Raw genomic sequence first — 17091 nt, 5'->3', positions numbered from 1 at the left:
TGTCTCCCAGGTTGTTTTTTTTAAAATCTTACATTAAAAGAACAAATTGCACTCTCAAAAATAGGTTTCACACCTACTGGATAAAAATGACAAACTAAAACCACTACATTTTATGGTTTCCTTTTATTGATAATAGTAAAGAGTACGAGTCTTTTACATTATTGGCATGATGTGTGAACTGAACCACCCAGTGACCCCCACCCCCTCCCCAGTGACCCACCCAGTCCGACTGTTAAACCTTCTGCTTATTGCGGTTACCGTGACGAGGTTCGTGACGCCAGTTGCTGAGCTGCCCAACAGTCATATGTCGTCGGTTACCCACCATTAGGCTCATTCAGCTCCTGGCAACCGTATATTCAGGAGAGATGTGTGACGATAACCACATTTTCAAACATTGAAACCGGGTGCGCCTGAAACACTGAGATGTTCTCTGTACATCACTGCTCACCGTTTTCTTTACATTTACTCATAATTATCAAGTCTGTGGAGGTTAACTATTTTTTCCAGTTCAAGTTGCTTAGTGCTCATTCATCCTTCAAGCACCATACTCATTTCAACACTCATCATGAAGATTTTTTTTTTTTTTTTTTTTTACAAATGTAACTGAGATGCATTAATGTTTTCAAAGTGGTTTAAAAATCATTCAATAGAAAAGTTCACGACCGTCAACGGCTTCCAATCGTTTCTCAATGCTGTTACGAAGCCTGAAAATAATCTGTTTTAATGTGATTTCTTTGTAACACGGAGGCTTCTCCATCTGTTCATCAGTTGCTTTTCAATCCACGTAAAAAAATAACTGCGTGGTGAACAGATGTCAATTCATGTCAATGGTAGTTTCAAATGCTAAAAAATAAACTGTGCTTTACTTTGGAATGGATTGAAGACTGATCGAGCCCTTTGCACCGGGCTGTAAAAATTAACACCCTAATAAATATAGAAAAGAACATGTGGAATGCTTAAATTATGTTTGCCAGCAATTATTGTAGATGTGATGCACAAGCAGCAGCTCAAGGTCTCATAGGTGGCCTTGCTGGTGATGCGTTTCCTTTAGGACAGAGTTTGTGTGTTAAACTCGTCTGTTATTCTATGAAAACCTGAATCATCCGAGTTTTCGTTGAGGACTGCAGAAGTGGAAACTGCAGAGGGATCAAAACAGTTTGATCATGTTCTCTCTGGATTTGCCGACTCCCACCCACTTCACTGAAAAAGGAGAGAGAGGAAAAAAACAAAGGGAAAATGTGAGTGGCGGGTTTGGCAAAGCGAAGAACGGTTTTGGCTGCAGTTTCTCCGTTAATGTAAAGTGTCTCTTTACAAACCTGGCACTTGCAGGAATTTCTGAATGTAGTGAATGTAATCTTGTGCCTCTGACGGCAGCTCGTCGAAGCTCCGGGCTGCCTCAGTGCTGCAGCACCAGCCGGGCAGGGTCTTATAGTCCACCGACACCCGCGTCAAAACGTCCAAGTTTGCTGCAACAGAAGAGATTTATAAGAATGAAATGTTTTTGGTTTGATTTACAGATTCATCGGAGGGCTGTGCACAAAACAACAAGCTGGACACCTTCCTTTTACTGGTATCTACAGTCCCAGTGTGCAGGAATGATACATTTATTATTTGATTTGCTGCGAAGAGTATCTCCCGCTGCCGAAAAGCTGCAGCGCAAGCAAAACACACTCAAACAAATCTGAATCGGGGGGACGGACAGCGCATTGACCAGAAAAATTAACGAAGGAAAAATCTGCGTGAACATGCTGCAATGTCATTTAGAGCGGAGAAGAAAGAGGAGTTGGTTTATCACCCTCTGGTTCAGAAGCTTAACAATTTAATTTGCTTCATTCGTCACTGCAAACAGAGATAAAGGAGATAAATGCACCTTCAACGGTGCTGCAACATACATTTAGAAAAGCCCAAGATGTTGCGTTTCATGATTGGAAAAGGCTGAGTCATGTAAAAAAAAAAAAAATAAAAAAAAAAAAAAGACCCCATGGAGCATTAAAGCCGTGTTCATTGACATGTGAGCAGTTTCTATACACTAATTATGTGTATGACATTAAGACTGGATGGACGGAGAGAGAGTCTTCACTTTGCACAACAAACTGTAGTCAGCTAGTGTGGAAAGAAAATGAATCAACAACAATCTGATTAAATCGTCTCAAATGCGTGAAGATTTGCTGCTTTTATATCTGTACTTTATACTGTTTTATATCACTGGAAAGAAATTAAATATCTTTGGGTTTGGGGCTGTACACAAAAAACAGTATATTAAAATGTTGATACGCTGAGTTTTAGGAATTTATGGAGTCCTTTTTTTTATTCTCCATTTTCAGCTGTTACAATCAATTAACTGAGAAAAAAAAGATGACAGTGACTGAATGATAATAATCAGTAGCTGCAGCCTTTCAGTCATCAAACTCTTCCTCTGTGTTTCATTTAAGGCAACGAAAACACTTAATCTGAAGTCATTCAAATGTCTTGTTATTTTTCACTGTTGAATTCGTACTAATTTTCTGTTTTAGTGGGAGGAACCTACCTGGGAAACTTGGCAAAGATTGTCCGTCAACCTCATAGGCCACGCCCACTTTAATCTCAGGCAGTGTGTCCAAAATGTCGAGCTTGGTCAGGGCAATTCTGCAAAACACAGCAACTCTGTTCAGCTGCCATGACAATACACTGAGTGTGATGAAGCTTACGACTGGAGCACGAGCAGGTGAGGGAAATATTCTGAGAGGGTTTGATGGTTCCTTACGCAGAGAAGCCATTGACCATGTGAGCGTATCTGACCAAAATCAGATCCAGCCAACCGCAACGCCTCTTTCTGCCTGTTGTCACGCCGAACTCCCTCCCTCTGGACTGTAACAGCTCCCCGGTCTCCTGTAAAACGATCAATAAATGCATTATTTCAGCTGAAGACAAAGAGCAGCTGGTTTCGAAAACAGAATTATACAAAGGAAAAACATATTTAATTAAATCTAATGGTAATCGTGCCGATTCTGCCTGTTTGGAAACCATCATTTATGTAGAAAGCGTCAGCTGAGCGCTGAGGCTCTTTTCCAGTTTTCACCCTGCGTCACTCACATCCGGGAGGTTCCCACGGCAACCACACTGCCGCGCTGCTCCTGTTAAAGTGCACATCCCCACAAAGGGTTTTGCCAGCAACCTGAGAGACGTGAACTGACTTTCATCTGGCCACAAGTCCGCATCTATAATGTCAAGGCTGCAGCTGACCACACAACCTGAACCAGCGATGATGCCACTGCAGGCAGGAGGACAGCGAGAGACAAGAGGAACCAGTAGGGAGGTTCATCTCAGAGCAAACTGCTTTACTGCGTGAGATGCTACTTAAAAGACAGTTCGTTGCTCTTAAGATCTTTGAATAGTAATGAGAAGTGCTTTTAAATAGCCGCTGCTGCGCACCAGTGTGAAGAATCTGATCCTCAACAATCGGCAGCTCTTCAGCTCGTCTACATTAACAGGATCTTTGTCGTGAACACGTTTAAAATACCGACTTGGTACAAATGAGTGTCTTTACTCACGTTGTTCTGCTCCGTTGGGAAAGCACCGACGCCCACGCGAGTAGTGTACGCTTTGACGACACCGTACACGTGGCCGACGTGAGACGGAGGCACGCCGAGGCCGGTGCACACGCCTCCCACGGTGCAGTTAGAGGACGTGACGAAAGGATACGTCCCTGAGAGGAGAAACAGCTGTTAAGTCTGAGGAGGAAACGACATCCACCCATCTACCTAACCAAATGAACAAAGCCGTTGTTGCTCACCAAAGTCAATATCCAGGAGAGCAGCGTTGGCTCCCTCCACCAGGATTTTCTTACTGGGTCCAGTCAGAGCTTTGTGCATGAAGTACACACCGTCAGTCACCAGAGGGCGCAGTTTCTCAGCGTAGAGCTGAAAACAGTCACAAGAATAAATTCACTGACAGAAATATGGTACTGTTGGTGGAAAAGATGAGCACTGTTGAACAACAAATAACACATTAACAATCACCCATCGTATTAAGTAAATTATTTCCCATCACTTCAAAGTTGTCAGCGATTTCTTTTTTTTGTATTATTTGGTCTTAAAAGCTGCATTAAAGTGATTGAATTTCCTGAGATTAATCCAGAGTATAAATCTTTATTACATCAGAGATTTGGAAGTGGAAGCAGGAAAAGCAAACAGCTGCAGTCAAATTTACAGCAGCACTTCAGTCTGAACATCAAGTGACAGAAACATTTATATCCTGTTATGTCTGACCCCAATTTAATAAGATGGTATTAGATCCTTATATAAGTTTGGACTCCGTCTACAACAGTTTTCATTATGAGAGATGATTCCTGTTCATTGTTCAGCCTCCATTTTACACAAAGTCTCATGTAATTCAGCATCTTATCAGTTTGCAGCAGTCTACAAATCATCTGAACAGACCGTTTATTTCTTAAACTAAATACAATGAAAACATGATTCATATTACAACAGAGTGAACTGTGATATATTGTGTGCACTTTGATGATGTGTAACTTGAAATATATATTCAGCCTCTTTCACTGAAACATCTGTCAACAGAATAAACCTTCAAAATAAGACAAAATCCAAACCTCTCCTATCCAACAGAAATAAAACATTTCTATTATATATCATATTGTTGAGCATTAAAACCAATCAGCTATTAGATCAGGGGAGAGCCAAGAGTTTTCCCATCATGCCCCGAGGCAGCGCAGTGAGCATCAGGTTGGACAGAGATGTAACCAGCGCGCATCATGCAGTGATCAGCTGCGATTGACATCTAACGAACTCATTATCTGCTGCGAGACCCTGAAACTGGCCGACTGTCACAATATCGACACCAAACAACGGAGTCAAATGATAGAGAGAAACGTCTCCACGAGGAGAGCAGTCCTCACCTTCAGCTGCTCCAGTTCGCCGTCGATGTCGACGTAGAGTTTGGGATACATGGTCCGGAAATGTTCCACCAACATCCGAAACCTGCAAAACCCGACGGAGGACAGAGGTGAGCGGTTTGTTCGTTTGTGTTCATGCAGGTTCATGTTTAGCCCTTGTGAATACACGAATACACGAATACACTGCACTTCACAACGTGATACACAGGACAGACTTTAACGAGTAGATAACACGTTGATGAAAGCAGGGTGCCAGCAGGTTTTTATTTTTATTTTAGAAAGCAAGATGTCGCCACCTGCTGGCAGGAGAACATACACACTTAGTGATTGAATGTGTTACAACTCTTCAAAATAAATCTGCTCGTTGTGATTGATTTGAGAAAATAGCTTTGTTAAAATTGGATTTAAATGCTCTTAAAATGAATTCATAAACTCAAACTAGTATTCTGAGTATTTGTCGCATGTATTGAGGGGAAACAGCTGCAGTTTCTGTTCAAGTTTGGCAAAAAAAAAAAAAAAGAAAAAAAAAAAGAGCAGATTTAGACATTAAACAGTGCAACGATTCACCATCCAATCATTGTGACATTCACAATCCCTTCAAGGTGTTCAAATGTTGGACTGAGGTTCACAGCAGCAGTCCATGAGAGGTCATATTTTGAGTCACTGATGATGGTCAAAACACATAACATGAAGAAAATAAAAACATCCTTACTTGTCCTCGAACACTTTGAAATCTGAGACGAGGTCACAGACTCGCAGACCGTTTCGAGCGGCTTTGGACGAGTAGGCCGGACCGATACCTTTCTTCGTGGTTCCCAGGCTGAAGCACAAGTAACAACACAACGTTGGTAACCGGCGCAAAACGACCACAAGAAAGTATTCCACAGCTTGAGAACCGTCACAGTGCACTTCATGATGAGAGTAGACTTACTTTTTCCCTTCTTTTTGCTGCTGCCGCTGCTCCTCCTGGATGCAATCAACCGCTTGATGGAAGTCGAACACTGGAGGTGAAAGCAGGTCGTCAATAAGAGGACATGTTTTTATTCAAAAACTCTTTGAGGAGAAAACATTTTACTCACCAATGTGGGCACGGTCGGAAATTTTTAATCTGTCCTCCCATCCTTGTAACCCTGCATGTAATACAATAACCCACACGTTACAACATTGTCACCATAGCGACCATCTATTGTGTCTCCCTGTTCATGTTATGTTATTGATGCACATTTCAGAAACCTTTTTGGACCTTTGAATTAAACGAATATATCATTTAAACACATGTGTCTGGTCTGACACTTTACCATTGCCTTTAAGCAGGTTCTTTTTGGCCTCGTCAAACAGACCCGGCAGGTGTATCACGACTCCGTTTCCTGTAGCGAGAGAAGAAATTTAACAATCCTCGTAAGAAATCCCCTCTTGCGTCATACAAAATGTTCAGTAAACTTCTTGTTAACGTTTTCCCAAAGCTTTTATCCATAAAACACCTCTGCGTTTACGCTTTCCTCATTTCATGTTTTTACAGTTCTAAAATTAAACAGCTATCAAAAGGGCACGGGAGATAAACAAGACGCAAATAGAAACCTCAGAATCAGAGGAATGTAAAAATTAGATATTTTGGCACAAATACAGTAAATTATTTGCATTTATTCTGTTCTTTGCTGTTCCTATTGGGGTTTATTAGGCACACCGCACTAAATCTAAGGCGACATCCACGATCGATCGATCGATCGTCAGTGATCCAGGAGATGGTGGACGTGTCCACCCCCACCACCCGCAGCTTCTCACTCAGTAGCAGTGGTTGGATGGTGTTGAATGCACTGGAGAAATCAAAGAAAGTGATTCTCACAGAGTCACCGGTTCCATCCAGGTGAGACTGAGCTCGTTGCAGCAGGTAGATGATGGCGTCGTCCACTCCCACACGAGGCTGGTACGCAAATTGCAGAGGGTCCAGAGAAGATTTCACCAGCGGCCTGAGGTGGGCCAAGACCAGCCTCTCCAGCACCTTCATCACATGAGATATGAGGGCAACCGGTCGGTAGTCGTTGAGGCCAGATGGAGTCGTCTTCTTGGGGACAGGAACCAGACAGGACGTCTTCCACAGCACCGGGACCTCCTCCTGCTTCAGGCTCAGGTTGAAGAGGTGTTGTAGGACCTCAGCCAGCTGGACGGCGCAGGTCTTCAGGACCACGGGGCTGATGCCGTCAGGTCCCGCAGCCTTGCGCTGGTGGAGTCTCTCCAGCTGTCTCCTAACCTGGCCAGTTGTCACAGAGAGGGGTGTGTGTGGGTGGGGTGTGGGGGGGGGGGTCATGGTGTCTATGGAGGAAGAGCCCTTTGGAGTTGAGGGCTCTGTGTCCATGCAGCTCACCAGGGGGAACTGGGGGGGCAGCAGAGGTGTGGGTGTGGAGGAGACAGATGAGGGTGGTGAACTAAACCTGTTGAAGAAACAGTTTAGTTCATTTGACCTCTCCAGGTTCCCCCTGGTTGTTCCTCTCTATGTTCCCCCTGGTTGTCTCTCTCTCCAGGTTCCCCCTGGTTGTCTCTCTCTCTCCCTTTGAACCCAGGAATCTCCTTCATACCGGTCCACACCTCCCTCAGGTTGTTCTGCTGGAGTTTGGCCTCCAGCTTCCTCCTGTAGGAGTCCTTGCACTCCCTCATCTTCTCCTTCAGGTGGCGCTGCACTCCATGTGGTGCGCTGCATGTGGTCAGTCAAACAGGATTTAATGTATTCTGTGATACAGTCTGTCATGCATGTCCGTGGTCCCAAACAGCACATCCCAGTCCTGGACCCAAAGCAGTCCTGCAGGGCTTTAGCCTCCTGTGTCCACCTCCTCACAGTCCTGGTGGACACAGGCTGCCTCTGCACCAGGGGGACATACCTGGGAGTCAGCAGGACCAGGTTGTGGTCTGATCTACTGGTGGGGGGGAGGAAGGGCAGTAGCACTGTCTGCATCCATGGCATTAGCATACAGTAAGTCCAGAGTTGTATTGTTCCTTGTGGGGCAGTTAACATACTGGTGCAAAGTTGGCAGTATTTTATCCAGACTGGTTAAAGTCTCCAGTAACTGCCAAAAATGCACCGGGATGCTGAGTCTGTAGTTTAGCCACCGTGGAGTGGATGGTGTCCACTGCTGCCTCTACGTCAGCTGATGGAGGAATGTAAACAGCGATAACGATGGCGGACGAGAACTCCCTCGGTAAATAATAAGGGCGCATCACCACGGCTAGCAGTTCAACATCCGGGCTACAGAAACGTTCCTTCACACACACGTGGTCGGGATTGCACCACCTCTCGTTCACATAGACCTCAAATCCCTCCACCTTTCTTCTTGCCGCTCCGCACAACGAAACACATTTTCCTTTAAAAACACGTAACTTTTGGTACATTTATGTGGAGCGTTCAAACTCTGCACGGGGCGCCGATGGTGGTCTGTATTTGGTGACCGATCCCACTCAGTACCCTCGTTGTCTTCCCCTCACTCTTAACACCCCTCGTGCCTAATCCCAACCAACACCGCTAGTCACAGAATCGGATTAAATTCGGCGTGTCGCCGGTTTTAGTTGGCGTCTTTCCCGCTGTACATGGGTGGTCATGTGAAATGCATTTTCAGACTTATTAGTATGACTTGGGATTAGTTTTGAATTTAGGCTTGTGCTGATTTTTTTTTTTTTTAAAGACTGCATTAGTGTGGCCGACAGAGAAGCCATTGTTCAGGCTGTAGTTTGTGGTGATGCTGTACCGACTGGCAGGTTGTTTCTATCACTTAGTCTGAACTAGTCACTAAAAGAACTCAGTTTCAACGTGATATCGAAGCACTAATAAGGCCGGTTCAGATGTTTTCACACACATAACGGTCGTATACTGCCGTCTTATGGTTTTAGCGGGACCTCCGATCATCAAAACGTTCAACATAAAACACGAGGATGTCGTCTCGTACCGATGAAGGAGACGGCCTTCTTGTTGAGCACCCCGCTGGGCAGCAGGTGGAAGTGGTACTCCACCGAGTCCACCACCACCGTGTGACCCGCATTGTTGCCTCCCTGCAAAAGAGGACAGAAACGGGTCACTGGAAAGCAGACAGAAGAGACAGCAGAGAGACAACAGAAAGACAACAGAGAGACAGCAGAGAGACAGAGAGACAGCAGAGAGACGAACACCGTGTTGTTTGTATAATTATGAGCACAGGGCGAAGTCATTCAGCAGTTTTTGCGGTAACTCCTGTTTCCGGTTCACAACGAAATAGATCAATAAACCACGTTTTTAGTAAAACGTGGTTTATTGACCGGCGCGGACAGCTGGTATCGACGGGGCGGTCCGTGACGTCACACTCTCTGCGCGTCGCGGGCCATTTGCTGCATTCAAGTCACACTTTGCTGCCGCGGCAGAAGATAAATACGAGAAACAGATGACCTCGGTAAGCGTTACTTTACGCACGTCCACATCCGGGAGGTCGGACAAGGTTGTTGACGTTGTTACGTCGGTCGTGAATATTTAACGGCGGCGGCGCGTCAACGACTTTAAACCGACTCTTCCTGCTGCAAACGTTTGCAAAGCGACGACATTGAGCACCGTTTGAACGTGAAGTGTGACGTGAACACGACGGTGTAGCTCCGTACCTGGCACCTGCAGACGATATCCGCATCCATAGCGAGCAGGTCCACAACTTTCCCTTTCCCCTCGTCGCCCCACTGCGCTCCGAGCACGACGGTCACTTTGTTCCGAGGCTCCTTCTGGGTCCGGAGCGAGGTGTCCTGCGCGTCGCTGTCCCGGGGCCGCTTCACGACCGGCTCCCCGTTCAGGGACGCGGTCTCTCGTACGTTAGCCACGCTGCTATCGGATGCCATGCTGCTGCCCTGCTTCTCCAAACCAGGATGTCGTTTTACCGCGTTCTCTGCTGTACAGGAAGTGCTCGTCCGCCGCTGCGCCGCCCCACCGCTAGATGGCAGTGTTTTCTGTTACGTCTTCAGTTCTCCTGGACATCAATACATCTATTGTGGAACCGTAATAACTTATATTAATATTATAATATGAATACACTGTTCGGGTCGATTAACTGATACGTAAATGTTGCATTAAACTCTTTTTCCGGAAGGATAATCAAGTAAAAGACCAAAGCGGTGCACGGTTCACAAAGAGTACATAAATATAAAGATAAAATCACCACTTCCGGCTTCGTTTTCACTACGACTACGCAGCGCGTTTTATTTTGAGACAGGGAAAAGCCCAAATTATGTTCTTAGCGACGTTCCTGGGTTTATTTATTTACATTTTCTGTTGAAAATGGACATGAAATGTAAACCCACATTTGGGGTTTAAAAAAAATAAATTCGGATAGAAATGTTTGTCTGCTGGTATTGGGGGAAACAGATGCTTTGATTAATTAAATTATTAATTAATTAAATGATTAATCAATCAATTTGAACTATTTTAATCAAACAGCATATTATCTAAGGTTGTTCACTGACCAAAATAGGCTGATAATAGATGAGTATATGGGAGGCTAATTTATATTAATACAGTGGGTACGGAAAGTATTCAGACTCCTTTAAATTTTTCACTCTTTGTTTCATTGCAGCCATTTTCTAAAATCAAAAAAGTTCATTTTATTTCTCATTAATGTACACTCAGCACCCCATCTTGACAGAAAAAAACAGAAATTTAGAAATTTGTGCAAATTTATTAAAAAAGAAAAACTGAAATATCACATGGTCACAAGTATTCAGAACCTTTGCTGTGACACTCATATTTAACTCACATGCTGTCCATTTCTTCTGATCCTCCTTGAGATGGTTCTACTCCTTCATTGGAGTCCAGCTGTGTTTAATTAAACTGATTGGACTTGATTAGGAAAGGCACACACCTGTCTATATAAGACCTTACAGCTCACAGTGCATGTCAGAGCAAATGAGAATCATGAGGTCGAAGGAACTGTCCAAGGAGCTCAGAGACAGAATTGTGGCAAGGCACAGATCTGGCCAAGGTTACAAAATAATTTCTGCAGCACTCAAGGTTCCTAAGAGCACAGTGGCCTCCATAATCCTTAAATGGAAGAAGTTTGGGACGACCAGAACTCTTCCTAGACCTGGCCGTCCAGCCAAACTGAGCAATCGTGGGAGAAGAGCCTTGGTGAGAGAGGTAAAGAAGAACCCAAAGATCACTGTGGCTGAGCTCCAGAGATGCAGTAGGGAGATGGGAGAAAGTTCCACAAAGTCAACTATCACTGCAGCCCTCCACCAGTCGGGGCTTTATGGCAGAGTGGCCCGACAGAAGCCTCTCCTCAGTGCAAGACATATGAAAGCCCGCATAGAGTTTGCCAAAAAACACATGAAGGACTCCCAGACTATGATAAATAAGATTCTCTGGTCTGATGAGACCAAGATTGAACTTTTTGGCGTTAATTCTAAGCGGTATGTGTGGAGAAAACCAGGCACTGGTCATCACCTGCCCAATACAATCCCAACAGTGAAACATGGTGGTGGCAGCATCATCATGCTATGGGGGTGTTTTTCAGCTGCAGGGACAGGACGACTGGTTGCAATTGAAGGAAAGATGAATGTGGCCAAGTACAGAGATATCCTGGAAGAAAACCTCTTCCAGAGTGCTCTGGACCTCAGACTGGGCCGAAGGTTCACCTTCCAACAAGACAATGACCCTAAGCACACAGCTAAAATAACAAAGGAGTGGCTTCGGAACAACTCTGTGACCATTCTTGACTGGCCCAGCCAGAGCCCTGACCTAAACCCAATTGAGCATCTCTGGAGAGACCTGAAAATGGCTGTCCACCAACGTTCACCATCCAACCTGACGGAACTGGAGAGGATCTGCAAGGAAGAATGGCAGAGGATCCCCAAATCCAGGTGTGAAAAGCTTGTTGCATCATTCCCAAGAAGACTCATGGCTGTACGAGCTCAAAAGGGTGCTTCTACTCAATACTGAGCAAAGGGTCTGAATACTTATGACCATGTGATATTTCAGTTTTTCTTTTTTAATAAATTTGCACAAATTTCTAAATTTCTGTTTTTTTCTGTCAAGATGGGGTGCTGAGTGTACATTAATGAGAAATAAAATGAACTTTTTTGATTTTAGCAAATGGCTGCAATGAAACAAAGAGTGAAAAATTTAAAGGGGTCTGAATACTTTCCGTACCCACTGTATGTTGTGCACAATTCTACATGACAGCTCAAATACCCTCAGTCAGGTGGTGATAAAACAGTTATTTCACTCTGACCTTGCTGACCTTGTGCACTTAAAGTTTCAGATCTGTTCCCTTTCTGTCGATCATCAACACAACATCTGTGCTTCGAGGAGTACTTGTTAATTGCTAGGTGGCAGCAGAGGCAGCGTTTTCATCATATGTGTATGAAATGCCGTAATTCAAGGTCCCTCTGACTGGAGTATTTCACTTTAAATATGCATTAAATCAAAACACAGAAAAGTAAACCAGCATAGTGTGCGCCCGTGGCGTCCAGCACACGTTTCTGGTTTATTTTCTGGACTCATCTGTTTCGTCCCAGAAAAGGTTTCTGAAACCACGCAGCATGGTGGCAATAAATTCTGTTTATTTATTTATTTTTTGTTAATATTACTTTGTAGTTCAACGAGTAAGTAAACTTGGTGGGTAATTGGAATTTTGTAAGTTACATGACATGTGGTTTGTGCACATGGGACTGTGTGGAATCATGCACTCATTCCACATCTGCTCTTGCTCTGTGTATCTTTTGTGAATGGGTCGGATCTCCCACACAAAGTGTCCTCTTCACTCGCAGCAGCTTGTTGAGTTCCTCGTCATTGAGGACTGCCAGTTGCGGGATGATCCTGGTCCTCTTATTGTAAGTAAGAAGCAGTTGACCCAGCATCTTACTGGAGCTCCAGCACTGACACACCCACATAGTTACTTTTCCTTATCAGCATGTGAACACAGCCGATGGATGACTGAAGCAGGTCTTGGCCTTTTCCCTGGCTTTGTCCCCTTTCAGTGTCCAGACATTTTTTTATTGTTAATTTCTTTCTTACTAGAAGTAGAAATAAAGTTGGTTACATATACTTGTATATAACCCCAGATTGTCTGAGTAAAGGTGTAGCTACAGTGGCTCCGAGACCTGTCGATATTAGGTTTATCCCCTCGATCATGTGCAGTCATGAGGCAGAATTTAATGCACCAGAATCCTGTAATTACCATCTGTGGCCACAGAGGCCGCTGCTACCACTGCTCAGAACATGTTACATATTGGTGCTTTAAAACACTTTCCTGACACAGTGGGGAGGGTTGAATTAATCTCAATACATATTTTATATGCTTTGATTAGAGTAACAGAATAACTGCACCTCCACGTTGTATCATCGGAGGCACCCGACCAATATTAATAACTTATTCTGCTGTTGGAGAGATTCAAGCAGAATGAACTAGCCAATGACAATGAATAATATGTTGTTTATTATTAATCCTCAGTGACATTTAACAGACCGATGAACATGTGGCATCTTCAAAATGGTGAATTATTAATAGAAGAGTGAATGCAGAAGTGAAGTAATGGCCGTTATGAGTCAACATAGTTTAATGATGACTTTGTAAACACTAGATTTGTTTGCAGTCTGAATCTTCACGCATTATGAAAACATTAATAAACTCTGTCAACTTTAATGTGTAAAATAATAACAAATCAGTTCTACTTTACTTTTAAAAATGTATGATTGTATTAAAATGAGTGTAATCATAGTGAGTGTGAATGTGTCTCCATGAGATTAGGATAACAGTTTCATGTCTACTTCCTCTTCCCAGTTTCATTTATAGTCACTGAGAACATTTCAGATTCAGTATAACATGACGTATACACATTTGTTCTGAGGAAACTTCATCTGCTATTCCTTAAATGATCCTATAATCATTTGCATGTCTGTCATTGTTTTTGTTTATCTGCTTTCAAAGTAAAGTCTTTATTAATTATTCCCCAATCCCTTTGAGGCATATTTGTGATTTTAGGTTGTAAAAATAAACATGTGTTAATTGACTTGACTTTCTCTCACATATAGAGCAAATGACAGACTGACATTCAGGTTTTATTCAATGTAAAAGATACTTCAGAAACCACAAAAAAGTCACAGTCGATTGATGAATGCAGTCGCTCGGATCTGAACACGTTCAGAGGGACAAACGCAGCAGTGGCCTACAGAACTGACAGGCAGATGTTACAGATCACTGGCTGTCAATTCATAGGTCATCACCTCGTGCCCCATCACTCTTCAGCTAGATCAACATAAAAACATCCACCCACTGTCACAGCGAGCTCCTTGTGATCTGTCGGCAAGACATCCAGTAAAACAGGTCAAAAATAATAATAATAATAATAATAATAATGAACAGAAAACCAAATCTGATGAGTGCAGGCTTCATGTTGTGTTTGGTGGGTCTCTGCAGGTAACAGCACCTCCACTGGAATACGGAGCAACTTCCACATGGAGTTGCTGTTACATCCAGCAAGCACCAGAAATCTCATCAACTTCTCTGAGTGCAGTATCAGATGAACAAACCTTTGATCGGATCCAGTTTCCTCGAAGGCTGTTTGGTACCGCTGACGATGAGATGAGAGAGAGACAGAGAAAGAGAAGAAAAAGCAGCAGAAGAAAAGCACAGAGATCAACTCTGGATTTGGACTTGGAGGCAGCAGCTTTAAGGAGAGGAGTCTCCTCTTGTAGGTGACTTTGACCCGACAACTTCCTCCTCCCAGTTTTTACAGCCTCAGGTAAACGGCATCATTGCTCGCTCTCCTCCAACAGCACGGCCAAAGGGCCAAGGCCTGTAGAGATAACACCGATTTTATGGCAGCTGTCAACACGAGGGCGCCTTTCAATAGAAGAGTTTATGGGTGTGTCTGACCTGTGTACCTGCAGGCTCTGCATTTCCTGCTTGCAGACATTTATCCTCATAATTACTAAAAGACTGTCTTCCTACTTGATCAGTTTAATGAATTTATTTGTAAGTCTGTATGGTTTTTCATTCTGTCTTGTTTAACTTGCAGGGTAACATCTCTGTACCCGTACTTTGCCTTGCAGTAAAAAAAAAAAAAAAAAAAAAAGAACAGCATTTAAATGAAAAGCAGCTCTTTATGGCTGTCTATGCTTGTACTTGATTGGTTTTTACTGTGTTCAGTCAGAATGCAGCTATTGATTTTAGCCAGAAACATGAGCATGAATTTGAAAATTAAACCTATGTTAAAGGGAAAATCACCCAAAAATACCTGATCAAAGATTTGAACATAAATATATAGAGATTTAGGTATAATATTAAAGAATGACAGATGAGTTGAAATGAAATTGAGTTTTTCTTGAATAAGTCATACTCACCTTTCAGCATGGCCTGGTGGATTTCACAGGCGAGGCCAAAGGTTTGAAGAGCAGCAGGACGTCGTGACACAGGCAGCAGCAGAGAGGAAACACAGCATTAGAGCCGCAGAGAGGACCAGGACCGGTTAGGACACAGACACGGGTACAGGTACTGACAGAGAAAGGCGTCTCAAAGAGCTCTCTTTTTTTGCATGCAAATGGCAGCAATGACAGCGAAGATATGGCAGCGAGGCAGAGCAGCCAGTTTAAGAGATCAGGAGTTGGTGGGAGGTTAATTATTACACTCGTGGTCAATATTTAACAGGCCCGCCGCCCTGCCCTCAGTCCAACATCCTGATTCCACACCGACTGACCGGAGGGTAGGGCCAGCGTCAAGCACATCTCTTTTGTCCTCCTGCACAGAATATGTATTCAACACCTCACATGACCCCACCGAGAGACAAAAACACATTAAACCCTCAGTGAAATGTGTTTTTTCTGAGTTTGAAAAACTTGAGTGTGATTGATCAGGTTGCGTTTCATGAGACTTTATATCAGAGTTTCATCATGGAAAAGATCCTCCACCACAGAGGACGGCATTTATTCAAAGATACTTTGCTTTTTGTGTTTTAGTAGCAGGATGGCAGGATGAAGTCTGCTGCATTCATCTCTCTCATATATAAATATACAATTAGTGGGTGAAGCAACAGCACAGCAGTCACAGAGCGAGATTGAACGGCAGCAGCACAGTAAACGTCTGAATGAATGGTGTGTCCCAGATTGGTGGAGAGCACTAAGATACATACAAATTATTAATACATGTGATAAATAATAACTATAGTATAAGTACACTGTAGGAAAAACACACATAGGTGTTAAATGAATCTGAATGATACCAGTTTCAAAGGTCTTCACCTTGAAGGCGACAGTAAAAAACAGCACATGTGACACAAACCACAGGGACTATATACTGGCATAAAATCATATATTTTGTTCTGGCTTAAAGGACCTTCCGTCATAGATTTTATCACATGGACTGTGCATGTCTGCATTTGACTCTACCTGATTATTAAATCAAGATTTTTCCTGACTAGTGAAAAAGTTTTGTGCTATTTACAGCCCCATAAATCAGCATACAAGGCTGTTGCGCCACTGTTTTTCAGCACAAACTCCTTTAACATATTAAAAATTTTTATTGAAAATATAGCTGTTTTTCTTCTGAGTAATGTCCTTTTACAGCTCCTTCATTCATCCACCTCACCTATCTTATCTCACAAGTTCAAGGGGATTAGTACACCTCAGTGCAGAGTCCACCGTCTTCAAGAGAGGGAATATGTAGCCAGCATTAATCTCCCACACAGATAACGTCGTCATAATCATTGTAGCTGCAATTTAGATCAGATAATGACATCTTTTTGCTGAAACATAAAAATTATGATGTGCACAAGGTCACATGCAGCCCTCATATCGTGGCTGTAGGTTAATCTGGACGCACGATGAGCTCATTCCAGAAATGATTGACTATCGGGGCTGTTGATGTTCTTTAAATTGTTCCATTTTCTGAATTCAAATTACAAATTTATGTTGAAACCAATTTGTTGCTTCACTCTGCTGCTTTGATTTAATTTCCCCTCAGGTTATTATGTATTTCAATCTGGACAACTTTCCAATTTAAGCCCCTATAAAACTTTATAGATTACTTACTTTACTTACATTTTTCTCATAGTTTTGTTGTGCAAAACTCAACAGAGACACTGAAGTCAAGAAAAAAAGGCAATAATGTTTGAGTTTTTAAAGATACGTCTTTTTTTCAGACATGTGACAAGACATGCTACCTTCAACCTTCAAGCACATTTCCACACATCCATGTCTTGGATATCTGATG

The 17091-nt window shown here is 43.2% G+C and overlaps 1 protein-coding gene across 1 annotated transcript; it reads right to left on the bottom strand.

Moving 5' to 3' along the window:
• On the bottom strand, positions 1-9775 carry adssl (adenylosuccinate synthase, like). The gene is made up of 13 exons (XM_069700606.1): positions 9503-9775; positions 8824-8926; positions 6190-6258; positions 5971-6021; positions 5823-5892; positions 5604-5711; positions 4895-4976; positions 3773-3899; positions 3531-3685; positions 2744-2868; positions 2528-2625; positions 1317-1466; positions 1-1200 (listed from the first exon to the last, which is right to left on the bottom strand). Exons 1-13 carry the CDS (start codon positions 9728-9730, stop codon positions 1148-1150), a joined length of 1419 nt encoding a protein of 472 aa, XP_069556707.1. The 5' UTR covers positions 9731-9775; the 3' UTR covers positions 1-1147.
• Between the last annotated feature and the right edge of the window lie 7316 nt (positions 9776-17091).

This window comes from Brachyistius frenatus, unplaced genomic scaffold (assembly GCF_029030835.1).
Source record: "Brachyistius frenatus isolate BFR_SWC_R1_liver_20210118 unplaced genomic scaffold, ASM2903083v1 Contig_34, whole genome shotgun sequence".
In the NCBI taxonomy this organism is placed as follows: domain Eukaryota; kingdom Metazoa; phylum Chordata; class Actinopteri; family Embiotocidae; genus Brachyistius; species Brachyistius frenatus.
This window is presented reverse-complemented; position numbering and strand designations above follow the sequence as displayed.